The sequence below is a fragment of the Hemiscyllium ocellatum genome, chromosome 3 (genome assembly GCF_020745735.1).
Source record: "Hemiscyllium ocellatum isolate sHemOce1 chromosome 3, sHemOce1.pat.X.cur, whole genome shotgun sequence".
Taxonomy (NCBI): domain Eukaryota; kingdom Metazoa; phylum Chordata; class Chondrichthyes; order Orectolobiformes; family Hemiscylliidae; genus Hemiscyllium; species Hemiscyllium ocellatum.
Genome location: NC_083403.1, coordinates 46,439,970 through 46,467,083, shown reverse-complemented (window position 1 = coordinate 46,467,083; position 27,114 = coordinate 46,439,970). Strand labels below are relative to the sequence as shown.

The window sequence follows — 27,114 nt, the reverse complement described above, 5'->3', positions numbered from 1 at the left end:
AACAGGCTGGGGCTGTTTTCCGTGGAGCATCGAAGGCGGAGGAGGTGACCTTATGGAGATCTATAAAATCATGAGGGGCATGGATAGGATAAATAGATAGTCTTTTCCCTGGGGTGGGGGAGTCCAGAGCTGGAGGGCATAGGTTCAGGGTGAGGGGGGAAAGATATAAAAGAGATGTAAGGGTCAACGTTTTCACACGGTAGCGCATGTATGTATTGAGCTGCCAGAGGAAGTGGTGGTGGCTGGTACAATTGCAACATTTAAAAGGCACCTGGGTGGGTAGATGAATGGAAGGGATTAGAGGGATCTGGTGCTGGCAAATGAGACTCGATTAGTTTAGGCTATCTGGTTGACATGGACGAGTTGGACCGATGGGTCTGTTTCCGTGTTTTACATCTCTATAAATCTGCGACTCTGTAACAGTCATATATTGTCAAGGTGGATAGTGAGTATAGAGAAGGTCATTGTTCACCATGCTGTTCCTGCCCTTGCCCTTTGACGTAGCTATGGCTTTGGCGGTGCTGTCCAAACAGAGGAAATGAATACGATTATTGCAGGACAGTCATTTCAGTCCTCGCCAACTTGCTGCAATGCATTTTGCAGGAGAATGCACCTGCCATTGGATACCAGTGATAGAGGGTGTGAATGAGTAAAGTGATGGGTGAGGTATTCAGCCCTGTATGGTATCCAGCTGTAATAGATTAAATTCCCTACACTGTGGAAACAGGCTCTTTGGCCCAACCAATCCACACCGACCCTCCGAAGAGTTATCCACCCAGATCCATTTCCCTCTGACTAGCGCATCCAACTCTACGGGCAATTTAGCATGGCCAATTCACCTGACCTGCACATCTTTGTGATTGTGGGAGGAAACCCACTCAGACATGGGGAGAATGTGCAAACTCCACACAGACAGTCGCCCGAGGCTGGAATCGAGCCTGGGACCCTGGTGCTGTGAGGCAGCAATGCTAACCACTGAGCCACCGTGCTGCCCTAAGTGTAATGTGCAGCTCCAACAGCTTTATGGCAATCTTTGATTAGTTTGGAGGTGAATAACAACACAGCAGCTTAGGATCAGGCCCTTCAGCCCACCAAGACTGTGCCAACACGATGCTTTTCTGAACTAAAAACCTTTTGCCTCGATGGTATCCATATCCCTCTATTCCCTGCCTATTCATATTCAAGAGCCTCTTAAATATGTAATTGTATCTACCTCTACCACCACCTCTGGTTACATATTCCAGCACATAGCACTTCCTGTTACTTGTAGCTTTTGCTGGTGCAGGGAAGATTCTGCTCCATTATGATTCCCACAAGATTTTGTTGTGCACTGCTGTTAAACTCTTAATTAACCTGCAACAAACACATTCATTTTTATTTGTTCTAGGTATGACTCCTTTCAGTTTAAAGAAGTAAAGACAAATTTTAGGTTACAGTTTGTGTGTTTCTATAACATTGTCAATGATGATATGTTTTCCTGTGCGTAGTAATGTCTTTTTGAAATAGAAATGATGAAGCGAAGCTGTTATTCACTACCTTCTGGTCATCATCCTTTTAATTTCTTTCCCATTTTCATTATCACCTTCCTTGGCTTTTGCCTCATGAAAACATCACTTTATTAATCCCTCCTGCTTTCCACCTTTTTTATTGCCGACCTTCCCTTTTTGTTCTGCCTCTCCCCTTCGACTTGCTTTAAAACCTTTGAATTTTCTATTCTCCTTCAGTTCTGATGAGAGCTTGATGACCCGAAAGGTTAACTTTATTTCTCTCTCTGCACATGTCGCATGACCCCCTGAGTATTTTTAGCATGGCCTGGTTTTATTTTTACATTTTTTTTGTGTTGTTTATTGTGCAGAAGGATGTTTGTTTGATAAACTTTGTACTTTTATTACTCTGGACAGGGGTGGAACAGCAGATGAAGCTGCCAGCAGTGATCACCACATTGCAAAGTTTCATTGAAGGAGCTACCCTGGGAGAGTTTCATTTTCGCCTGTCCATGCTGTTAGCGTTTCACTGTCATGTTATAGCAGTGCCAGAACAGGAAGGAAAAGGTGATTCCTCGTATTCTAAAATGTGTTGAATTTCTTTGAAAATGTTTAAGTTGAGTCTTAATGTGTTTTTTATAATTAAGAAGCAACATGAGATTATTTCACATGACAGTATATAAGTTACTTTCCCAAACAGAAAATTACAAGTTCAGTTACAACTTGGATTTGAATAGACAGTGCTTTGTGACCAAGTGCCCCTGCACTGTTGTAATATGTGGAACACTTGGCGCAGAAACCGGAGGCTTTTTGAGGCAACTGACCTGAAACTTGTTTGGACACATTTTTTTTAAGGCGATGAAAATTGAGAGACTGAAGTTCAAGTGTGAAGACTTGTTGTTTTGTACTGATAGTGAAGAGAAAGAGGGTGGGGTTTTGTGGTGTCCCTGGCACTGGCACTGAAATGTACAGCAGAGCAAAATTTCAAGAGCAGAAGAAAGACACTTAAGATGTAGAGCTGGAGTATATTGCAGACAAAATCCAGCAAGACTGTGAAAACCTAATTATTCTGGGAATCAAAAATAGAAATTGTTGGTAAAGCTGAGCTGGTCTGGCAGCATCTGTAGAGAGGAACCATCAGCGTTAACATTTCAGGTCAAATAACTGAGTTCTGAGGAAGGATCACTCGACCTAAAACATTAACTCTGATGATTTCTTTCCACAGATACTGCCTGCCCTGCTGAGCTTTTCCTGCAATTTCTACTTTTGCTTCTGATTTACAGCAGAAGGATCCTCAGATCCTTTCAAAGTCCCCATATGTTTTGGGATAGGTAGCCACTGGATGTCTGGGTGAAATGGTGTAGAGGTTTTCTATAAAATGAAATGATTTTTATATGAGCAGGACTTTGCCATGAGTTTTAATATAAACTTAGTTGAAATATCATTCAGTGCTTCCATAAAAGTGAGAATGAAGTTTGGAAATACTAGTAATTTTCCCACAGTTGAATTGGCAGTTAAAGTATTTTGGTGTGTCGACTTATTGAATATCATATGTTTTATAAGCTATTCTGAAGCAGTGTCCAACATTATGTTTGCAAATGTTTGTTTCTTTAACAATGGCTTTAGTCACATCTAAATGTGGATAAAGTAAAAAATACTAACCAGAAAATTATTTTACAGATGACCTGTGCAGCTTACTCTGGAATTTGTACAACTATTACAATCAATTTTCAGAGAGTGTTCGAGTTAAAATAACTGAGCTCCGTCATCCAATAGAGAAAGAATTGAAGGTAACAATGAAAAAGTATGGTAGTGCTCCATGTGTAAGTGCTTATTTAAAGCAGATGGCCTTTTGGCTCAAATTGGTGTGCAATTGGAAAGTAACAACATGTTTCTAATCTCAGATTGCATTGCTTTACAGTTTTATCCTCCTGCCTGAAGTATGTATTTATGCCAGAGCTTTGAGAAATTACTCTCAATTTTTTTTTTCCAGTTGTTTGCCTTTTGTTCAGTAACCGAGAAAGAAAATGCTGACCAAATGCTGGTAATGGCCAATAACCTGGTAGCAGGCACTATCGTCATTCAACCAGAATCCCATTTCTGTTTCTCCTATCCCATCAATCCTAGCTGGAAGGTGCACGATACCAACATGGTTCAGAATGGGAACTGATGGAGTTAAACTTGAACCTGTATCTGCCTCTCCCTAACGAGGAAATGTTATTGTGTTCAACTTTTCTCTTCTCTTTGCCTTTGGTGGGGTGCATAGGTGTTCATAGAGTCACTATAGTGTGGAAACAGGCCCTTTGGCCCAGCAAGTTCGCACCGACCCTCCAAAGTGTAACCCACCCAGACCCATTTCCCTACCTTATTAACCTGTATTTACTCCTGACGTACCTAACGTACACATCCCTGAACACTATGGGCAATTTAGCATGGCCGATTAATCTAACCTCTTTGGATTGTGGGAGGAAACTAGAGCACCTGGAGGAACCCCACGCAGACACTGAGCCCCAGGCTGGAATCGAACCCGGGTCCCTGGCCCTGAGGCAGCAGTGTTATCCACTGAGTCACTATTTTACTACTGCTCAGTTACTAAAATGGTGCTGATTTTATTTATGAAGTTGACAAATTACGTCAGTGAATGAAGGTTGATTCTTTGCATTGTATAGTGTTGGTTGTCTTAGAGTGAGTACGTTATTTTTAATATCTAGTATATTTAACTTGCGTTGCAGTGATGGTGATTTGTAATTGGGCATTTATATGCTTTTTGGAGGCCTCAAAATACTAAAATGCTGCTTCTCACTTCTGAGATGGCTTGCTATCTGTCTAACTTGTACAATCACTTTTACCCCTCTTTTGTGTTCTAAGTATTGAATTGGTCGTTAAATTAAGCCTGAGTTCCTGTAGTAATTCAGTTATGTCTACCTACAGGACTTTGTTAAGATTAGTCGATGGAATGATGTCAGTTTCTGGTCAGTGAAGCAGTCAGTAGAGAAAACGCACAGGTAATGTGAACAATCTTTTCTTTTATTTGATCATGGGTCATGGGTGCTCCAAGCTGAGCCAGCATACTTTGCCCTTCCTTAATTGCATAGAGGTCATTTAAGCCGACCACATTGGCATGATTCAGGAGTCACATGTCACAGACCAGGTAACGATGGCAGATTTCTTTCCCTGAAGTGCATTGGTAATCCAGATGGGGAAATCTTCTGGAAAGAAGGAAAACTTTGGCTCCTAGGGAGTGTGTCGCGATTCAAGAGAAAATCCGATCCATTCAGAGGACCCATTTGTGCATGCCACCACAAAACAAAAGTCCAGCTAAAACTGAATATTCAAATAGTTCTGAAGACCAGGCTCGTGACAAAAAAAAGGTGATGATCTGAAAATATAGTGAAAACCAGGTTGGCTGCTGATGTACAAGGAGTCCCTAATTTATGACCATCATACTTGGGAACACTCATGCTTACAAGTGCAATCCCATACAGGGGTGTAATTTTAAAAGTCTGACGTGTGAATGTTTCCTGTACTTGTGAACGGCTACTTTATTTTGTCCTACATTGTGTTCTGCCTTGCATACAAATTGACTCATGAATGGATTCTAGAATAAAACCTGTTCACAACCTGGGTTCTGCCTGTATGCATCATATTTCTAACATGCAATGAACCTCCTTATGTGATGGCACTGAAATCTGACTGGATTCAGTACATTCAACATAATTCTGTTGAAGTTGTTTCTGCCTGCGAGGCAGTTATAGTCTTTTACGCTAATACAATTAATCCATTATTACCATTTATTTGCAGCATATCCATGAAAGTCAAACGCTCAATTATTTTATTGTCACTTCCTCAGTAGACCACTAAGTGGGAAAGTTTTTTTTGTAAAGGTGAAATACAACATGCAGCTCAGTAATAGAGATCAGTTCTGTCCTGTAAAAAAGCACATGACTATAGGGACTCTTGTGACACTCTGGTAGTGTTCTGATTGCTGGGCCAGGGCATCCACTTTTTCAGGTCCCAGTGTATCATAACCTGTCAGAACTGGTGAATTTCCATTTTAAAAAAGTACATGACCTATAAGCATCACAGAGTTGACAACTCCACAACATAAGAGTGTGGCCATTGGAGGAAAATAAGAATTTGCATGGTTCCACAACATAATGCTATTAAATATGTCTTTTCTTCAGAAAACACCTGAGGGATGATCAAATGAAGATGAGTAAAGACAGGATAGGCATAGAAAAAATGTTTGTGTGTGGGAGAATGCCAAACCAGGGCCATAAATATAACACAAAAACAGACATTTGTTGGTAACCCTCAACAGGTCTGGTAACATCTGCAGCAAGGAAGAAAGCAGCAGATCTGTTAAGTTTTTCGCCAGCAATTTCTGTTTCAGATATCCAGCATGCATGGTTCTTTGTTTAATGATCTAAAATGAAACATAAGGTTATGAAGTTTAGGAGAAACTTTTATGTGAACAGTGATTACCGTTTAGTGTATGGTACCAAAAGGAATAGCTGGGGTAGATAGCATAGGTATGTTCAAAGGAAGGCTAAATTAACAGAAGAGATATAGAGGGATTGTTATGCTGAAGTTTGACAATGCAAAGCATAAACACTGACGTGGACCAGTTGAGCTCATCGTCCGGTTTCTGCGTTGTACATTCTATATGATCTTGACTAATGATTTTTGGCATTCTGCTGTGGTATCCGGCAGCTACCACCATAACTGCGAAAGAAATAAAGCCCCATTATGGTACAGGTGGCAAAATATTTATTAGCACAATTCTCCGTCAGAGTTTCCACTCTCCAGCAACATTTAAATGTCCTGTTTGTATCAGGAGGGAGTCTTCGGAGAGGAAAGTTGATGATGGTGTGAGCAACACTAGCTAGATACCTGGGCACCTTCTCAGGTGGAAACTTGTGCTGTTCCTTCAGGTTGAATATAAAAATAAATGGCCAACTACTTCAAATAAATAGTTGAACATGAATGACAGAGGAATTTTCAAAATTTCATTGGTGAGCGGTTGTTGTAGTATCAAACTTTGTTTGAAATTGCATTTATACAAATGAAGGGATATTATTCAAACTGGGCAAACTTAAGCCACTTTATGTAGCTTTATTCTACAATGCTTTGATGTTTTTGCCTCATTACATTAGATCGATTTGAAAATTGTTATGTTTTCAATTTTGATGTACAATCAGTTTTGAGGAAGATTTCCTGATTTTTCTCTATGTAGAAATGGGTAGAGAAAATGCCTCTGATTTCACTTCTAGAGTCTGGCATAAATTTTTACGGTTCCTCTTGGGACTCCCAGCAAAGAAGATCATCACATCCTTTAGTTTTATTTACCTACACTTTAGATGACCCTCAACTACCTAAACCTGAGGGAATTCAAGCCAAAGTTATACATCTATTCCCATAATGCATACATTTAAGGCCTGATATTGTAGTTCATCATCAACGAGTTTGTAACTTACTTTGTGTATCCACAGAGCGCTGTTCAAGTTTATGAAGAAATTTGAAGCTGTACTCAACAATCCATGCTGTCCTGCGTTAACAGAAATGAAAAGTTCTGGAAGCTTGGGTAATGTTGACCAACAGAAACAAACCAAGCTGGAGAAGCTGAATGGTGTGCTCAGAAAGTTTTCTCGAGAGAAGTGTCATGTAACACAGGTACACATGTGGAAGTTGTTGCAGTAGCTTTTATTGTACCATATATTGATCAACAATTCGGTGCCAAGAAGCTATGACATAAATATTATTGAAAGTTGGCTTTTTATTGAAATGGACATGCAGTTCAAGAAATTGCAACAACTGAGTGTGAGATTTTCAATCTTTGATTTGCAACAAATGTAAACTTTTTTCCACTTGAAGTCGTTACCTTTCTTAAATTTAAATGTAAAGTTTGTAGCCTATGTTGCTTAACAGAATTACAAATCTATGTTACCTCCATGGTGCTTTTCATTTGCTCCTTTCAATTATTCCATGGATCACCTTAAAGAGACAATCCCTATGTAAGCTCTTGTCACCTTTGAGTCTAAATGACTAGTTTTTAAGAAAGAGCATGGATTCAGCACTGGTGTGAAAGAATATTCTACTGCTAATGTATTGTCTTCTCCCATTTCAAAGCTGTGTGCAGCTCCCTAAAATGCCATCAACATTTGGTGAGCATTCCATGTTGTGTTTTATGAAGAAATACTGATTTATCCCCATCAGACTCTTCCCTTAAATGCATTCCAGAGGTCTCCGATCTTGCTACTGGATAGCCAGTTGCCGCCCACTCTGTTGCTAGTCCATTTTTAATTTCTTCACCCCCCCCTCATTGTGTTGAAGTGTACACGTTCTTTATTGGGATTTGAGGATATGAACACAAGTCTTGCTGCCTGTATCGTTTGTCTAAGATGTTATTACAGACCTTCAGATGTAATAAATACCTGTGGCATATCTGTAGCTCCCCACCCCCATTCCATATGAGGATACTTTCCTCCAGTCCAGTAGTTTCCATTTGGTGGTGTCTGCTTTTGCTACCTGAGAGTTGGTGGCAATGCTATGGCCTACATATTCTTTCACTCTGCTTTCTTCTTTTAATGAAAATATTAAGTTGTTTGTAAGTTTGTTGGTTTGCAATAGCACAAGAATTTAAATGACTGAAACTTTGATGGACTGGATGAGATGCTGTCACAATAAGACCACCTTGCTATTAAAGCAGTGAGTATGTCGGATTTATATTTGGTCGTTGTATGGAATTCTGAGGCTGGATTTTGAAACACTGTTTAATGGTCCACCTTATTACTAACACCGCTACAGTTAAACATGTCTGTGAGAGCTACAAACTGTAGCATATGTAACACACTTTTCTCTTCTGGGGGCGAAAGTAAGCAACAGTCCAGTTCTTTATTCAGTCAATGCGTTATTTAAATTTGTACAGTAAGTTTTCACAATTTTTAACCGTCATCACATGCCATTGCAGATATTTTCTCCTGACATTGGAAAAGATGACGCTTCAGGCGAAGGGAATTCTCTTCAGAGCCGTCTCCCAGCACTTGATAAACGGATGAGGAAAATGTGCCTGAAGCTTATGATGACAAATTCTCTTCCCAGTTTTGTAGAAAACCTGGATCAATTTACAGGTATCCAAAGGATATGAAGATAAGGTTCCCAGCATTTTGTGAACATGAATTCACTTTAGTCTGAATATAGTCCTAATGCAGACACCCAATAATAAAAAGAAACAAATGTTTAGTTGTTGAAACTTCTTTTTAAGAAGAAAAAAAGGCATTGAATAAGGAAATGATAAGGCACAAAACCGAGCAGTGATTGTAATGTAGAGGAAATGGCTTCCAGGGGGTTATGTGTCATTAATTTTATTATGATTTTATATCCACCTCCACTTCAGTGGAATCAAGTGCAGGGAAGAACCAAATTTTCCAGAAACATGAGTAAATGTTTGAGCTGCGAAAGTTTCTTAATAGAGTTGGTACCAACATGTTTAACAGCACAGTAATGCTTTAGCCTTTTGATAATTTCACGAATATGTCAAACTCAGACATTTTAATCTATGGATCTCTGTCCTGTAGTCTTTTAAGTACCACACATTTCCCAAATAAAGCAGGTTAAAGTGGATGCTAAAAACCTGAAATTAAAATACAGAGCAATTTTGCCAGCATTGAACAGGTCAGGCAGCATCAAGTGACAATATTAAAATATCAGGATCACTTCCTTCTGAGGAGGGTAGCAAGAGTCTAGAGGCTTTGCTGCTCTACACACCATCTCAAGAAAGTGTCCAGTCAGACTTGATTTTTGTCATTGCTTTCCCTCCTCCTCACCTTGGCCAAGACAGGTGCAGGATGTAGTGGGGCCTGGCTCGGCCTGAAGCAATTGCAGCCAACCACTGAGACAGGATGTTTAACAGGTCCACCTGAGTTCATTGGGACTTTGTCTCAGTTGTGTCCTTAAATTTTAGGTCCTCTGTCCCTTGCCTCATATTTCCTCCTTTATTGCAAATACATGACAACCCAAGCCTCCAACCCTTATTCTTTCACCCTTACACCTATATTCTGTCTCACCCAATATTCACAGAAGTCATGTTCAGATGAAATTTAATAAAGGTCAAAATATCAATTGCAGCCTTTACTAAATATATTTTTGAAGTTTCATTTGTGAAAGCCTAAACTCTTAAATCCTCTTAAGTATATAATTTTTTTGTTAAAAAGACAGGATTTTTTTTATTCATAACCCTAAAACAGCTCATCCTTTAAATACCTCCAAGTGTCCCATTAAACGACAAACCTAGTTCCCCCAACCCCTGTCGTAATAATATAACCATAACCCCTTTATAAATGTCACCGAATAGTTTTAGCAAGAGTAGAGATTTTTCAACTTTCTCTAACATAGGCAATCTTTTTCTCTCCATTTGTGAAAGGGGTTTGAATGAAAATAACTTCTCAGCTTGAGAATTCCACAGACCTCGTTTACCTTTCACAAGCATCTGTGACTACTTTAAAATTCTGTGGTCCCTAAATGCAGGTCCAGGCCCTTGCTATAGTGAAATTGGGGTCATAGAGAGTCATAGAGATGTACAGCACGGAAACAAACCCTTCAGTCCATCCCGACCAGATATCCCAACCCAATCTAGTCCCACCTGCCATCACCTGGCCCATATCCCTCCAAACCCTTCCTATTCATATACCCATCCAGATGCCTTTAAAATGTTGTAATTGTACTAGCCTCCACCACTTCCTCTGGCAGCCCATTCCACACACATACCACCCTCTGCATGAAAACGTTGCCCCTTAGGTCTCTTTTAATATCTTGCCCCTTTCACCCTAACCTATGCCCTCTAGTTCTGGACTCGCTCCTCAGGGAGAAGACTTTGCCTATTTACCCTATCCATGCCCCTCATGGTTTTATAAACCTCTATGAGGTCACTCCTCCACCTCTGACGCTCCAGGGAAAACAGCCCCAGCCTATTCAGCCTCTCCCTATAGCTCAAATCCTCCAACCCTGGCAACATCCTTGTAAATCTTTTCTGAACCCTTTCAAGTTTCACAACATCTTTCCGATAGGAAGGAGACCAGAATTGCATGCAGTATTCCAAAAGTGGCCTAACCAATGTCCTGTACAGCCACAACATGACCTCTCAACTCTCATACTCTATACTCTGACCAATAAAGGAAAGCATACCAAACACCTTCTTCACTATCCTATCTACCTGCGACTCCACTTTCAAGGAGCTATGAACCTGCACTCCAAGGTCTCTTTGTTCAGCATACTCCCTGGGACCTTACCATTTAAGTGTATAAGTCCTACTAAGATTTGCTTTCCCAAAATGCAGCACCTCTCATTTATCTGAATTAAACTCCATCTGCCACTCCTCAGCCCATTGGCTCAGCTGATCAAGATTCTGTTGTAATTGAGGTAACCTTCTTTGCTGTCCACTACACCTCCAATTTTGGTGTCATCTGCAAACTTACTAACCGTACCTCTTAAGCTCACATCCAAATCACTTATATAAATGACAAAAAATAGTGGACCCAGCACCGATCCTTGTGGCACTCCACTGGTCACAGGCCTCCAGTCTAAAAAACAACCCTCCACCCACCCTGTCTTTTACCTTTGAGCCAGTTCTGTATCCAAATGGCTAGTTCTCCTTTATTCCATGAGATCTAACCTTGCTCACCAGTCTCCCATGGGGAACCTTGTCAGACACTTTGCTGAAGTCCATATACATCGCGTCTACTGCTCAGCCCTCATCAATCCTCTTAGTTACTTCTTCTAAAATCTCAATCAAGTTTGTGAGACATGATTTACCACGCACAAAGCCATGTTGACTATCCCTAATCAGTCTTTGTCTTTCCAAATACATGTCCATCCTGTCCCTCAGGATTCCCTCCAAAAACTTGTCCACCATCGATGTTGGATTCACTGGTCTATAGTTCCCTGGCTTGTCCTTACTACATTTCTTAAACAGTGGCACCACGTTAGCCCACCTCCAGCCTTCCTGCACCTCACCTGTGACTATCGATGATACAAACATCTCAGCAAGAGGCCCAGCAATCACTTCCCTAGCTTCCCACAGAGTTGTCGGGTACACCTGATCAGGTCCTGGGGATTTATCAACTTTTATGTGTTTCAAGACATCCAGCACGTCCTCCTTTGTAGTATGGACATGTTTCAAGATGTCACCATCTTTTTCCCTACATTCTATATCTTCCATGTCTTTCTCCACAGTAAATACTGATGCAAAATACTTGTTTAGTATCTGCCCCATCTCCTGCAGCTGATCTATGAGGGGCCCTATTCTCTCATTAGTTATGCTGTTGTCTTTATTGTATTTGTAAAAATCCTCTGGATTCTGCTTAATTCTATTTGCCAAAGCTATCTCATGTCCCCTTTTTGCCCTCCTGAATTCCCTTTTAAATGTACTTCTACTGCCTTTATACTCTTCTAAGGATTCACTCGATCTATCCTGTCAAAACCTGATGCATGTTTCCTTCTTTGCCTTAACCAAACCCTCAATTTCTTTAATCATCCAGCATTCTCTATACCTACCAGCCTTCCCTTTCACCCTAACGGGAATGTACTATCTCTGGACTCTCGTTATCTCATTTCTGAAGGCTTTTCATTTTCCAGCCGTCCCTTTACCTGCGAACATCTGCCCGCAATCAGCTTTTGAAAGTTGTTGCCTGATGCCGTCAAAATTAGCCTTTCTCCAATTTAGAACTCAACTTTTGAGACACCCTTGATCATGGCACCAGGGCAACAACACACCATTCTGATTTTTCGCTGCTTGTCACAAAAACGTCTGTCTGTGCCTCGGACTAGTGTCCCCTAATACAATCAATCTCTTGGGACCTGACATACCCCTCCTTGTATTAGAGCTAGTCTCAATACCAGAAACTTAGCAGTTCTTGTTACATTTCCCTGAGAATCCATCACCCCCTATGTTTTCCAAAACAGCATACTTGTTTGAAATGGGGATAGCCACAGAAGACTCCTGCACTACCCGCCTACCTGGCTTTTTCTGAATTAAATGTGAATTTGGCCAAGTTTGGGTTTTTCTGGTGCAAACCACGCATTGCTCCCTTTAACTACCAAACATGACATACATCAGAAATGGGGACTGGACTTCCCAATCAGGTTCTCATTCACCATTTATAAAGGTCCACACAGTTTCTATCATTATTTGAGAATTCGGCCCACTAATCCTACTTTTCTCTTTTTCTTTCTCACGTGCAAAATGTTCATTTGAGAAAATAAAACTGTGAAGTTTTGAGGGTTCCTTATTGTACATGTTTGTTGGCAGTATATTGAATAGCTTGTGTATACTTTTATATTTTTGGCTGCATTGATGGTATGAATAGGTAAATATGATGGTAATTTCAATACGAAGTATTTGATACTATGAGCATTTCTTATCAGTGAATATCTGTCAGTGATGAAATTAGGGGAATCTTAAGTTGTCTGTATTACTTTAATGACTGATAAGCCTTCCTAGTAAAGCTATAGGGTTATGAGCTTTGTCTTGGTTCTGATAGGTAATGTCATCACTACCGTACGAGACCTCCAAACTCTTACTGTTGACCAAACGGCTGACAAGGACAAGCAGCGATCAGAAGTCAAACATATTCTGATGCAGAAGCAAAGGGCCTTGGCAGATCTCTTTAAACACCTCACTGAAATTGGTAAGATTTGAGCACTATTATTTAATGTAGAAGTTTTGTAGAGATTCTCCAGGTTTGTTGGTGGTGTTTAGTTTTATTTTGTTATTTTCCTCTGGACTGGAGCTGAACATTTACAAGCATCTGATGACTTTCCCTTAAACCATGGCATCAGGATTTGTACCACTGAAACTGTGGCCATAAATCAATAGCACATTGAAATACAGATAGTTAGAATATGTTAACTATGGAACAAGTTTTGTTTCTAACAATGTGCCTCTGTACCATCAGCTGGAGCCTATGAATTTTAATAAAGGCTGCTTATTAAATGCATGGGGTAGCTAATAGCTGGATTATGAATGAAACCGAATTTGATGTCAGATAACATCAGTATGACTTCACCCTCTGAATTCAATCCATCTTGTAATTCTAGGCGTGTTGTTTTTATATTTAAATGTAAGGCCTGATTTATTAAAAGCTGTCCCCACTTTAGAAAAGAAACTAGTCAAGAAGCTTGAGCATGGACTGTATCAAGTTGCATTATTGCCATTGAGACCTTGCTTCACTGACCGGTTGCTCTAGTGTGTTACTGGTTCTGATGGGATGTCCTGAGAGGCTTTGTGAGGAAGAGACACTTGAGAGTTGGCCTGGAGTTCTTCACACTCCAGGAAGCTACAAATAGTAAACTTCAGACACAGAATTCTGAAATACAGTGCATTGTACTTTCTGCCTTCTGCTTTCAGGTCTGTCTTACCGTAAAGGACTAACTTGGTCTCGAACAAATGATCCTCAGGATATATTTTGCCTGCATCCACTTGACCTGAAGACAGCTGTAAATCTGATTGGCAGTAGTGATGAGCTGGATAACATGTAAGCTGCCAATAGTTCCTGGCGAAACTTAAATGAGGATCTGATCTTTAATTTTGTTAATTGTACAAAAATTGTTTATGGGAAATGGTAGGAGGAGATGAGCACCAATGTGCAGTTCTTTGTGTTGCTGGGATGTGGACATGTCCTTAACTATGTAACTAGTCTTTAACTAGTTTGTAACAGCTGTTATATGACGTTGATATAGTCAGGGCATGAGTGAGTGGGTGGACAAATTGGCAAAACTGACCATATGTGATGCTCTTCTGCCTTTGTGGCTGTAAAGGGACTTCTTTTCATGTAGCTCTGGGAGTAGGTCCCTCTTGACTGCAGGAAATGCCAAAGTTCTCAACTGCAGAAAGATGTGAAATGTTGCTTTTGGATTAAATTGTAGATAATATTGTCAGGAAATCTAGTTTTCTGACTGAGAGTTTTTCTTAATGAGAAAATAAAATGAAATTAACTGCAAGGGTGTGCTTATCTCTTTCTGCCTCTCTGTCTGTCTCTGTCTCTGTGTGTGTGTGTGTGTCTCTCTGTGTGTGTGTCTCTCTCTCTCTCTGTCTCTCTCTCTCTCTCTCTCTCTCTGTGTCTCTCTCTCTGTGTGTGTCTCTCTCTCTCTCTCTCTCTGTGTCTCTCTGTGTGTCTCTCTGTGTGTCTCTCTCTCTAGTAACTGAGCTTTCTGGCTGGGCAGTGAAACTGCTCCAGCAATTGCATAAGATCCTTTTCAACTTGCTACCATTTCAGGCTCTTGCGTGGTCTATGAAGAGCCACTTAAGAGCCTCCACTCATCATTCAATGGTCCAGTTTACTTTCTTGTGTCTGGTAATGTTTATCTTGTAACATTGCTTATTTTGCGATTAAGAATGAAAATTTACAAAATTTAAAGATTAGTATTTTCCTCTGTGAGTTTCTCATAATTTTTTTTCCCTTCCTCAATCATTAATAGGAAGAATTGTAATTCTAAATAGATGTGGCAGGTAATATCTTCACAACTAGTGCTAGAAAGTAATTAAAAACACCAACACTGAGTAAAACAATTCTTCAATAACGCAGAATACTTTTTGGTTCAAAAGGTCTGTGTTCTATGTAATCCAGTAATATGTTTGGAGTTAACATTTGTTAATGTTGCAGGTTGCTTGCTGAAATTTCTGCTGCATGGGAAGGCTGTCAGAAGTTTTTCTATCAATCTCTTGCACGTCGTGCTGCCCTCCAGGTAGCCATGCGCACTCCTGCCAAGGTAATGACTCTGAGCGTCAATGGGCAGAATTTCAACCTAGCTGTCTTTGACTACTGGAAGCTCCAGTATTTTTTAGTTGATCGGGGTTGGTGTCGAGCCACTCAGTAATTATATTGTCATGTTAGCACCTGGATAGATATATTCATGTCTGTGCAATGTCAAACAGGAAATATTGCCAAAAAATGGTGAAGGCTATTGGCTAAATTTACTAAATTACAAAAGTATAATTGCACTGTACTGTTTGAAAGTTATGGGAATGAATAGGTCCTTAAAAGCAGCGATTTATAGCGTTCTAATCTCTCTGCAACTGTACTAGCAACCCAGAAGTTGAGGTCAAATCCCAATTTAGCAAGCTGCAAAATCGAAATGTTGAGGGTGGAGCAAGAGAAAAAACAACAAAAGTTGCCGAGTTATTTTTCTTTAAAACAAAAACTGGTTTGTTTAGGGAGGGAAACCTCCCACGTCAAGCTTGACCCCTCAGTGGTCAAAAACAGCCACTTAACTAATGTAATCTCATTTTCTAGCGGTCGGCCCATTGCTATTAGCCTACTCCTGATCGTAATTCATAAGTTGGTTAATTTTAAGACAACAAGGAATGAACAATAAATCCTGCTTTAACATTATCCTTGAATATAGCTTTTTTTCAAAGTTTCTTTCTCAAAATCTCAATCTATGATGCTGGCTTTAGTTCTTGGGATCCATTGTATAATTTGTCATGTCTATAACAATTAAGAAGAATGGAAATGATTTGTAGCAGGATTAGAGATTATTTGTAATATTTAAATCACTGCACAGCAAACACTGAATCTAACTGCTTTGGAGAGGAGAAGAGTTCAGAATGTAGGCGATGTGATCCAATTTTTAAAGTAATGGGTGTCAAGTTTAGGAAATTTGTGCATCAAACAGTAAATAATAACCGGTCTAGGCATTTAATTATTGGCCATGAACAGAATTCTTCTTGAAAGCAAACCTTATTGAAACTGAGTTGAAGACTTGAATAAATTGCCACATTAGTAAATAGACACTGGTGTTGTGCGATATATTAATTAATAATTGGACTGGATCCTAATGAATTGAATGAGAAATAATGTGTTCAGAAAAATACGGAAATAATCAGATTCTCCAGAACAACAGAGCAAGCTCAATCTTAGTTAAATCCATTGCCAAGAGACTTCCCTGTTTTGTCACATTTCATCTTCTATTTTCATAATGTTTGCTTGGCTTTTGTAGGAACTTAGCCTGGGTAACATTGAACGTTGTCAAGGATTTACAGCTCATCTGATGAAACTTTTGGTCAAACAAAGGCAGTGCCTAACTGGACTGACAGAGCAGTGGGTCAACTTGAGGTATGTTGTGTGACTCTGCACTTCAAATGTTTTAATTACTTAATTTTTGTTCAATAAAAATATAATTTTCCAATTGTTCATTTTTTTTTTAATGTAGCCCCAGATAATAACTTCATTTAGCAAGTTATTAACTTAAGAATTGCATTGTCATAACACTCATTGCATTGTCATAATTTACCTACTTTTTTTACAATTCAAATTGTGATTTTAAATCCCTTCTCATTTATTAGACATCTGATTAAAAGTCTACACAATATTCAGAAAAGGCTGGCAGATTTCAAGGATCATGATGTGGCACTTCCACCACAGACTGATGTCAAACTTTGGATGGACCAACTGCGCACCCTGTCTATGAAGTTTATGGTAGCCTTGGAGCAACTTTTGTGGTTCTTGCAATGTTGTCCAAGAGAGAAGCCTCTTGAAACACTTGATGAGCTGCAGGACAAACCCACTAATACTACGCAGGTGGTTAGCAACAAAGCAGACTCAGGAAATGCAGAAATGGCAGCAGCATCATCATTACCTGAGGATTTTGTCCAGCCCCATTTGAGGTTCCCCACACCCTTGGTTGAAGATTGCTTGCCCAGTGCTTGTAAAATGCGGCAAGGAGATCCCACATGGCGACAGGTGACTCAACAAGTGGCAAACATGTTGAAGGAAGTTAAGGCAGTAAAGGCACAAATGGATGAAATGAGTCAGCAAACCAGCAAAACCTCACTGTATTCATGGTAAATCTTTCTGTAATTTAAAAACAATGATGTTGGTTACACTGTAACTTTAGGTACTATAGATAAAATCAACTGCGTCTCAGTAGGTGGTACACTTGCCACGGAGTTGGAATGTTCTGGATTCAAAATCCACTCCAAGCGCCCGTGCACAAAAATTAAGGAGGAAACTTCAGTGCAGTACTGAAAGAATGCTGTAGTGTCAGGTGTCTTTTGGATGACATATTGAACCAAGGCCACCATCTGCACTTTGGAAGGAGAAACAGGATGAGAGTGTATTTAATGAATGGCAAGACCTGAGTTGCTTAGAGGATCAGATCTTGTGGTAATTATTCACAGATCCCTGAAGTCAGCTGAGCATGTGCATAAGATAGTTAAGAAGTTATATAGTACAAGAGCGAGGAGATAATATTGGAGTTGTACAGAGCGACTGGAATACTATGTCCAGTTTTGATCACCTTGCTATAGGAAAGATGTGATAGCAATAGAAGGGGTTCAGAGGTGGTTCACCAAGATTGTTTCCAGAATGGAGAAATAGAGTTATAAGGAGAGACTAGGTAGGCTTGGATTGTTTTCTTGAGAGCAGAGAAGAATGAGTTCAACATGATTAAGGTGTACAAGATTAAGGAGTACGGATAGGATGAATAAAGAGCAGCTGTTCCCCTTTGTTTGAGGGGTCAATATGAAACCGCAAAACTTTAGGATAAGGGGCAGTAGATTCAGAGGAGATTTGGGGAAAAAATGTTTTCACTCAGTAGGTGGTGGGTATCTGGAATGCACTGCAGGGAAGGTCGTGGAGGCTGGAAACCTTGCAACCTTTTAAAAAATATTTGGATGAGTACTTCAAATATCATAACATTCAAGGATATGAGACAACTGCAGGAAGTTGGGATTGCGCACTTCTAGTGGTAGTTATGTCAGTGCAGACTTGATGGGCCAAAGGGCCTTTTCTGTGCTGTATGAATCACTGAATCTGCCCTCCTGGGTAGACAGATGTTCAAGCGCCCTTGCCCATATTTTAAGGAACATCTGGGGAGTTATCCACAGTTTTCTGACCAATACTTATGTTTCAACAAACATCATTCCCACTGCTGTTAGAATATCAGGATTTTGACCAAGACCTGGTGGATGAATGGATATACAACTGCAGGCCAGAGTGTTCCTGTGTGTCTACATCTCTTGTGGGCCATAGTGAATTGCTGCCCTGCATCTTGTAAATGGCACTGGAGGGAGTGTGAAGGTTGTGGATGGGTTGTCGATCGAATTGGCTGGTTGTGTTGCTGGAGCCGCACTCTTCAAAGCGAGTGGAAAGTATTCCCTCGCTCCCCTGACATTTACCTTGCAGATGGTGGGCAGGATTTTAGGAAGTTGTGTGTTAATCATAACTGAATTCCTGGCCTCTAACCAGCTCTGGTAGCCACAGTGTTTACATGGCTGGTTCTGTTCAGTTTCTGATTAATAGTAACCCCCCCCCCGAATGATGATGTCTTGGAAGTTGTCAGTAGTATTGCCTTTGGACATAAATGAGAGATGCTCACAATTTCTCTTGCTGGAGATGGATATTCACATCCATAAAAGTGCCAGGGAATGTTGCTTGCTACTTCACGAGTGTAGTATGGCTAAGAAAGCAAATGTCACTGTCCTGGTTGGTTGTTTTTCTGACTGAAAATATAAATGTGATTTTCTTCTGTCAGGACATGTTTTGAGACCTGTTCAACGGGGATTAGTTGTTTGAACAGAGCCATGGTTCAGCTGCAAGACATACAGACCATGTTTGCTGCTGCTGCCTCTGGGAATGCATCTTACTGTCCAGCAGTGTTCAAGAGCCTCGAATATATTAAGGAGGAAGTCAGTTGTGCAATAGCTGAATTTGCATCATGGGAGAAAAATCTCCTGAATTTGACATCTGTCGGTGAGAATGAAATGTGTGCAAGTGAAACACCTTTTTTTTGTTCTCATTTACAGGAAGAAAATTGACCAAGCATATTCATTGTAAATTACCTGTTGCTGCCTTTGTGTACTTTATTCCCTAGATTCCAATGTGAACTCACTAGCGAACTTCACCTTGGAAGTGGAGCCAGCTATTAATACAGTACTGTGCGCTGTACAGGCTGTAGTAAAGCGGCAGAAAGAGGAGAATGACAAAGAACAAGGTAAGATTTCTAATACGTGTTGATGTTCTTGGTTAGTTCACCACTGGATTTTTTTTTATTAAATGGAATTGGAGGCAGAGAAAGGTAATTTAGGGGAGGAAAAGACAAAAAAAAAGAACATTATCAGATTTGGACAGAAATACTCTAATTTATGAAGCACTGGATTGACAACTCAGAATTCCCTTCCCTACCATTGGTGTATCTACGCCTTTACAGACTACAGTGGTTTAACAACATGGCTTATCACTTTCAAGAGCAAAAAGGAATGGGCCATTAGTGCCAGTCTTGCCAATACTTACATCCCAAAACTGAATTTAAAAACACATTATCACTATCACTACTACAATGTCCTGTCACCTGTCAACAGGAGGCTGCCCTGACACCTCTCTACATCAGGCCATTTTCAAATAAGAAAGTTAGCAGCTGGCATTTGCTATTTTCACAGATGGGTACTAGTTTAAAATCGGACAACACTAGGTTATAGTCTAACAGGTTTATTTGAAAATACTAGCTCAGCTTCCAGCTCAGTGAGCAAACTTACATCCAGAACCTCAAACTGAGCTACAGATCTTCTCAACTCACTGGAAATACTAGCTTTTGGAGCCCTGCTGCTTTATCAACTAGCTATGCAGAGGGTCATAAGTGGACCATTTATGATCCTGCTCCACAGCTACCTTTTGAAGGAGCAGCACTCTGAAAGCTAGTACTTCCAAGTAAACCTGTTGGACTATAACCTGGTGTTGTGAGATTTTCAACTTCCACATCAGTCCATACCAGCACCTCCACATAGTGGTTACCATTGATCATATATGTAAAGAATTATCACTAACAGCTGAGCATATGTAACTCTTCAATTGGGGCAGGTTAAATTTATTTTTGTATCTTTTGATAAAGTTATAACACCAAATAAGCAGTGTACGTTTTTTGCTATCTGGTTTCGTGATGTCAAGGGTTTGACTAATTTTGTGACTTATTCACTAAAAACAGGTGGAGTGATTTTTTTTGCAAGTAGCAGAAAATAGTCGCTGCATTTTAAAATTGATGTCTTAATTAACTGTAGGAAATGAAGGCAATGAGGATGAGATGGAGCTGCACAAAATTCAGTCTGGATACCTGAGTAAACGTTTGGGACAGCGATTATCAAGCGACATCACTTCTTTAAACCTGGTGAAAGTTATTAGCATTGTTTCTGACCTTCTTGAAAAACTAATGGATTATCGTCAGGAGTGTACACTCAAACAGTACCAGGTTTGTTATGAGTTTTATGTGTCATTGCTGAGATTACAATATATGTTTATGCCTTTTACATCAGGTTTGATGTCTTAACTCAAATTTATGCTGACCAAATCAAAGTCTACTACTGTAAATATAAAATAGCTAATAGAATAACTAATAATAGAATAGTATTGGAAACCTCCTATTTATTGCAGTAATGTTTTTAAAGAACAGTTGTCTTGTAGCAAATAGTTGAAATATTGCTGCAGTTTAACATGTCAGTGCTGAACCTCCCTGGTTTTCTGAGAGAGGATAAAATAGGATCGGATCTCTGTATCTTACTTAGAATAACTTTAGATAGGACAACTTTAAAATAATTTTACTTGAATATAGATTAGATTTGTTATTCTCAGTAGAATTTTGTAAAGTCCAAGTGGGGGAAAAAAAACTGAAAGATGACATCCCCTACTTGGCAATACCCTTTTCCTAATAGCTTGGTGGGGGTGCTAATCACTGAAGGCACATTTCCTTACAATCTCAGTGATAGGTTCAGCAACTTGACACAATACAAGCTTCCCCTGTGATCTGCGTAATGAGGTAGAAGCGCAGAATACTGTTCGTTATTGTTTCCTTTCATCAATTGATTTGTAAAGACTTTGTATGGTTTCTGCTTTTCAAAGTTCACTACCTATAATTTTGTTAGTTTAGCAGAGAGTGCTTTCTGTTAATGCTGGAAAGGAAAGAACGTATAGGACTTTCAGTTCAGTAGTCTATCTGTTCTTTGTATTTGTTTAGTTGTTCAACCAAAGCTGCTATCACATTGTGCAGCTCCTTCCTATGCTGACTACCTACTCCAAGCTGGTCCTGTACTACCTAACCGTTTCAATGGCAACTCATCGGAGCAGTGGAAAATTACTCTCTGTTTTATCTCAGTTATTCACGGACCTTGCTTTGCAGGTATGGTTAAGGATAAACATTTTTTGTACACTTATTTAATGCATTTAGACTTTTTTAATTCTTAAGTTTAAAATGTGCTATTATTAAATATCTAGGACTATCTTGTCTATATTGTCTTTTTGACCCATCTTTTCTCCTCTAGTTCCCTTCCAAATCTCGCCCTCTCCACCCTCTCCGCTGAAAAATAACTTTACAATAAGACAATGAAATAAAAGTAGGTCATTTAGCCCATTTGAGTCTGCTGTGCCGTTCAAAGAGATCATGGCTGATCTGATAGTCCTTACCTCCACTTAATTGCCTTTTGCCCCATGACTTTTGATTCCCTTGCTGATTAGAATATGTCTATCTCTGCCTTGAGTAGACTTAACGGCCCAGCCTCTTCAACCCCTTACTCTGAGATTGTGCTCTCAGGTCCTAGACTCCCCACAAGGTGAAAACAATATTCTTTACCTATTCTTTCTCTCAAGTCACTGAAGATACTTGTATGTTTCAATGAGGTCACCTCTTTATCTTCTAAACTCCAATAACTACAGGCCCAGTCAATTCGACCTCTCATCATGAGACAGCCCCTCGTTATCCAGTATCCGCCTCGTGAAGCATCTTTGAAATACCTCCATTGCCAGTTTATCTTTCCTTAATTCAGGACCCAAAGCTGTTTACCACACTGCAGTTGTTGTCTGATTAGTGCTTTGTATAGTTTCAACAAGAATTCCTTATTTTTATATTGTGATGTGACACTTCGTCAACCACCGAGAAAAAAATAAATGTGTATTGAAGTTAGAGGTTTCACTTCTTTCTCCCAGTATTTTGCTGCTTTTTTTTTTAAGAAAGAATAAATCTAGTATATCTTTAAGTTTTTGATCTCATCTAATTTTGTTATAAGAAATTCGTTGACCACAATTTTTTGATTATCGTTTTTGTCTTGTATAAGTGGGACTTTTGTTTTGTAACAAAATTGGGACTTTTATTTTCAAAGTGTCAACATGTTGCAGTTGTTCTGTGGTGTCATTGGGGAAAGGGGCCAAGACTAAAGTTTGCTCTTAAGGGATGATTTAAAAATCTTGGGTGAGGATATGATGATGTGTGGTATTACTTGGGCAGGGTTTCTGCCTCCCCCAAGAGTTAATGGAGGATGCGATGGGCGAAGGTTCAACCCAATTCCACGATAATGAATGTGGAGGAATTGGAGAAGGTGAAGGTGTGAAGGATGTCAGCGATAAGATCGAAAGTGAAGACCAGGTATGTGTGTTTTTTTTTCAACATCTTAACATGAAACATTTGAAGGTTTCATTGAAATAGCCATTCTTTTGTAAGTGGGGTTATTATTGTAGAAAAGTGATCTGTGCTTGAGAAGAAACTTATTTGGACACAGTTGGTACTGATTGTGCTAATTGTAAACTGAAGCACTGTAGGGCTTAGGAATGGTGAGTGAAAACCTGATTTCAGAATTAAATAATCATTATTGCAATGCGGAAGTACTGCATGTCCTCCTTTCTAACCTCCTTGCACTAGTTGCTTCTGCAGCTTTTAATGGGGTCCATTTTTCAACAAGCAGCTAATCAATGTTTTATAAAAGGAAAAATTACCCCTGCCCTTTGCACTTGTGTAGTTACATACGCTACACGACAACTTGTAGCATGTTACAAATTCAACATGAAACTTCTACTGTCTGTGTGTTCGTTCAGCATCGTACTTGAACCCCAATATGTTTGCCGTTCAACTTCCCCCTCTCAGTTGTGGCTTGCCTCTGAGCTGTTATTGTTTGTGTTACTATTTGAAGAGGTTGGTATGCGATCCCCATGTTTGAATTGAAATAAGCAATATATAAATCAGTCAGGTCAGAAAATTCTAGGTTTACTTTCTGATCTTTGAAATGCTCTTTGTTTATATTGACTACATTGGAAATAAATAAAGAGCAAGGGACACAAAAACTGGTTATTGTACTCGTGATTTACTATCCAGTGATATCTGGCTGGAAGGTTCTGGGGAGAGAGTAGCTGCTCAGTTTGGCTGCAGTTTTGTCAATTCAAGGCAACTGGACAATGTTCAACTTTGCTGGACCGTAGGGGTTAACTTTTAGGGGGCTTTCTGAGGAGTTCAACTTATTAAATAACTTGCCAGAAGTTAACTGTAGAGATTAGGGGTTATTTTAAATTTAATTATTTTAGGGACACGGTTGGGTACGAGTTTGGTGCTTAATAGGAGAGAAGATGGGACGAAAATGTTTTAAGAATTGTAGTAGCAAAGTTAGGGTACTGTGTCCCATTGTCTTCCTTTTCAATGCCTTCTGTTCATGTTCCTCAGTAAAGTGCTCGTGTTTGTCCTTTCTTCAGGTGGAAGATACCTTCAGCAAAGACCAAAAAAAGAAAGAAGACACAGAGAATATGGCAGATGTTAAAGAGGAAGAGAATGCCATAGAAATGTCTGAGGACTTCGATGGAAAACTTCATGATGGAGATACCAAAAAGCCAGGCAAGTTGCTGAATGACAACTTGAGGTACACATTGTTTAACCAATTATAAAAACACTGCAAATGCTGGTAATCCAACATGAGAACAAAATGTTGGAAATTCTGAGCAGGTCTGGCCGCAACTGTCGAGGAAAAACGAGATTTAACTTGTCAGCAAGGTGACTTTCCACTAACATTTCCAGTTTTGTAATAAAAAAAAAGTTAATGAAAGCGCACATTACTGATTGAAGTAGCAACCTCTGCACCAATTCTAATTGTGAGTCACAGTTTTGCAACTGCAGCAGCAGCAGTAAAGTGGCCTCATTTGCCATAGAGCCTATCTCATTTGCTGCTGTTAAACTAACATGGAAAGGGACAATGAAGAAACTCTATTTCTTTTTAAATGTTTGGAATCAAGATCTTGGGATTTGATTCTGACATCCTGAAAACTTGTCAGTTTTATATTGTCATTTTTCTTGTGTGAGGTTTGACAGTGCTGTGAATACTAAGTAGTTCCATTGTTTGTATCAAGTAAACTGACTGATTTTGTGAAAACTGTTGGAATTATAATTTATGGTATCTTAACTATTCCAATTGTATGTTACTCTATCTGTTCACTGCAAATAATACATTGATTATGTACACAAGTTGATGATGTTGTGGATGGCTGCTGTTGATGGCCAATTGAAAGTGATATCTGATCTCAAAGTGGCTTTAATCTGGAGATTTGTGACAATGTGACAAAATCAAAGTTTGAATATCATCCACAATCTTACAGAAAATTTGACTTTTTTACCAAAAAAAATTGCTAATTGTTCTACATGGGATACAGATTCTTGTCTGGTGGTAGAAGGAAGTTAAATTCATCAGACTATAAGCTAGTTTTCTTTTGAATGGTCAAATTACATACCAAATAATTAGTTTTATGGGACACGCTGTCTGGAAGTGTACTAGAGACAGGTAAAATTGATGCATTCAAGAAAGATTGGATAATTGATTCTATTTAAATAATGTGCAGGGTTATGGGGAAAGGTAGAAGATTGGCATGAGTTAAAGTGCTCTGAGAACCACTGTAGACACAATGGGCCAAATTGTTTCCATCTGCACTATATCGTTTTATGAATCAGGAGACCGACAAATGGAGCCACCGCCATCTTCTATCTTGTTCTCAAATGACAACCAACCAATTACAAAGGGATTTCGGGCCACTGCACACAAAACATAGGAACCTAGCACACAGGTACAGCCAGTAGCCAGGAATGCTACTGGAATATTGGCCCTTTTTTCAAGTATCAGAGTAGGGAATTCTTACTGCACTGGTGAAACCACATCTTGAGTACTGTGAGCAATTTTGGTCCCCTTTTAAGGAAAGATATATTCTGTTGGAGAAAGTTCAGAGAAGGTTCACTAGTTTGATCCCAAGCTATGGAAGGATGGGTTTATGAGAAAGGTTGAACAGGTTGGCATTCTACTTACTGGAGTTGCAAAAGAATGAAAGATGATCTCATTGATTCATACAGGATTCTTAAAGGCTGTTCTCCTCATGGAAGTGTCTGGAACCAGAGGTAATGGTGTCCAGAATTAAGGGGTGCCAATTTCAGACTTTGACAAAGAGGAATTTCTTCAGAGTTGAGAGTCTTTGGAACTCCTTGTCACAGAGAACTGTTGGAGCAGAACCCTTGTGTATATTTAAAGCTGAGATAGATTCTTGATTAGTAGGGGAAATCCAGGGCCAGTAAATCAGTGGGGAAATTAACCATAATCCAGTTAACTGGGGGAGCAGGCTCGAAGAACCAAACAACCTACTCCTGTTCCAATGTTATTATGTTTATAGTCTTGTATTAATTGGCTGAATCCTCTCTTCAGGAGAAGATGACAGCAGTGAGGAATCGGATAGCGATGACGAAGAACTGGATAAACAGATGGGTGATCTCGAAAATGCGGAGGCTGACAAACTAGATGAAAGACTGTGGGGGGATGATGATGATGATGATGATGATGATGAAGATAGTGTTCATGACGAGGCTGACGACACTGGCCCTGGGATGGATGCGGTAGGATGCTGAGTGTTTTCTTAAAAAATCTGTGAAGTTCACTTTTTAATTAAGTAATTTCCGTTTTAATACTTTTTCATTTTGAAAGCAGTTGAGATTGCAGAAATGAATTGTCGAGTCATCTTTGTTTTCATTTGTACCAAAGACACATGCTCGCTGAACACTTAACATGTAGACTTCACTCTTTGTTTAATTTTCCCTTTGCTGTAGCAGGAATTGAGGTGAAAAAGATAATGGGTGATAAATATCTTGCTTATTTTTAACTACTTCGTTTATGTTTGCACTACTACTTTTCCTGAGCCAAGCAAATGACACCTCCAAATGTCCTGCTGTTCCTGGAAACATTGTCCCATGGAGCAGTCACAAATTATAAGTACAACTCTGACCCCAATGTTACACTGCTGAACAATCCATTCTTGAGGGATAGATATTTGCAGAAAACAGAATTGGCTGCACTTCCAAGTGTCTTCTTTGTATGTGGAATGATGACACTGGTCTGTTTGAATTGTGGTGTCATCATTTAACATTCATTTCTTTCTTACCATTTACACAAGTACCATGAATTAGATAATTGTTTTTAAAAGACACATACCTTCAAACTCTGGTTGTTTATATTCCCCTCCTGCCCACCTGTGTGTTTTTTTGGAGGAGCTCTTCACTTGTGTTAATTGATCAGTTCCATCTGGAAGTTTTCTTTGTAGCATTTTTAAAAAGAAATAGAAATATGCTTCAACTGGTTTTCTATCCACAGGAGAAGTCTGAGCTTGTTGCTAAAGATGACAACATGGATGGAGCCAGTGAAAGTGAGAATGAGAAAAAGAAACAGGAGGAGAAAGAGGAAGAGAGAGGGGAAGAAGAAGTTAGAGAGAAAATTCATGAACAATTGGATGAGGTATTCATGTTTATCTTCCCCAAAAGGTTTCCACAATGGGTATGAGCACAAGCACCAAAATGGTTGGTTTATGAC

The 27,114-nt window shown here is 39.5% G+C and overlaps 1 protein-coding gene across 1 annotated transcript in view; it reads left to right on the top strand.

The window, feature by feature from the left end:
- The window catches only part of mdn1 (midasin AAA ATPase 1), a 186,184-nt gene that overhangs the window by 128,746 nt on the left and 30,324 nt on the right, over positions 1 to 27,114 (top strand). The window contains exons 70-87 of the mRNA XM_060849750.1: positions 1,902 to 2,051; positions 3,165 to 3,274; positions 4,416 to 4,489; positions 6,977 to 7,157; positions 8,455 to 8,614; positions 13,022 to 13,168; positions 13,888 to 14,014; positions 15,143 to 15,248; positions 16,479 to 16,594; positions 16,825 to 17,322; positions 19,014 to 19,231; positions 19,353 to 19,472; positions 20,533 to 20,720; positions 21,483 to 21,644; positions 22,746 to 22,883; positions 23,978 to 24,116; positions 25,960 to 26,147; positions 26,899 to 27,039. Coding sequence (XP_060705733.1) covers positions 1,902 to 2,051; positions 3,165 to 3,274; positions 4,416 to 4,489; positions 6,977 to 7,157; positions 8,455 to 8,614; positions 13,022 to 13,168; positions 13,888 to 14,014; positions 15,143 to 15,248; positions 16,479 to 16,594; positions 16,825 to 17,322; positions 19,014 to 19,231; positions 19,353 to 19,472; positions 20,533 to 20,720; positions 21,483 to 21,644; positions 22,746 to 22,883; positions 23,978 to 24,116; positions 25,960 to 26,147; positions 26,899 to 27,039 — 2,963 coding nt within the window. The remainder of the gene's footprint in view (positions 1 to 1,901; positions 2,052 to 3,164; positions 3,275 to 4,415; positions 4,490 to 6,976; positions 7,158 to 8,454; positions 8,615 to 13,021; positions 13,169 to 13,887; positions 14,015 to 15,142; positions 15,249 to 16,478; positions 16,595 to 16,824; positions 17,323 to 19,013; positions 19,232 to 19,352; positions 19,473 to 20,532; positions 20,721 to 21,482; positions 21,645 to 22,745; positions 22,884 to 23,977; positions 24,117 to 25,959; positions 26,148 to 26,898; positions 27,040 to 27,114) is intronic.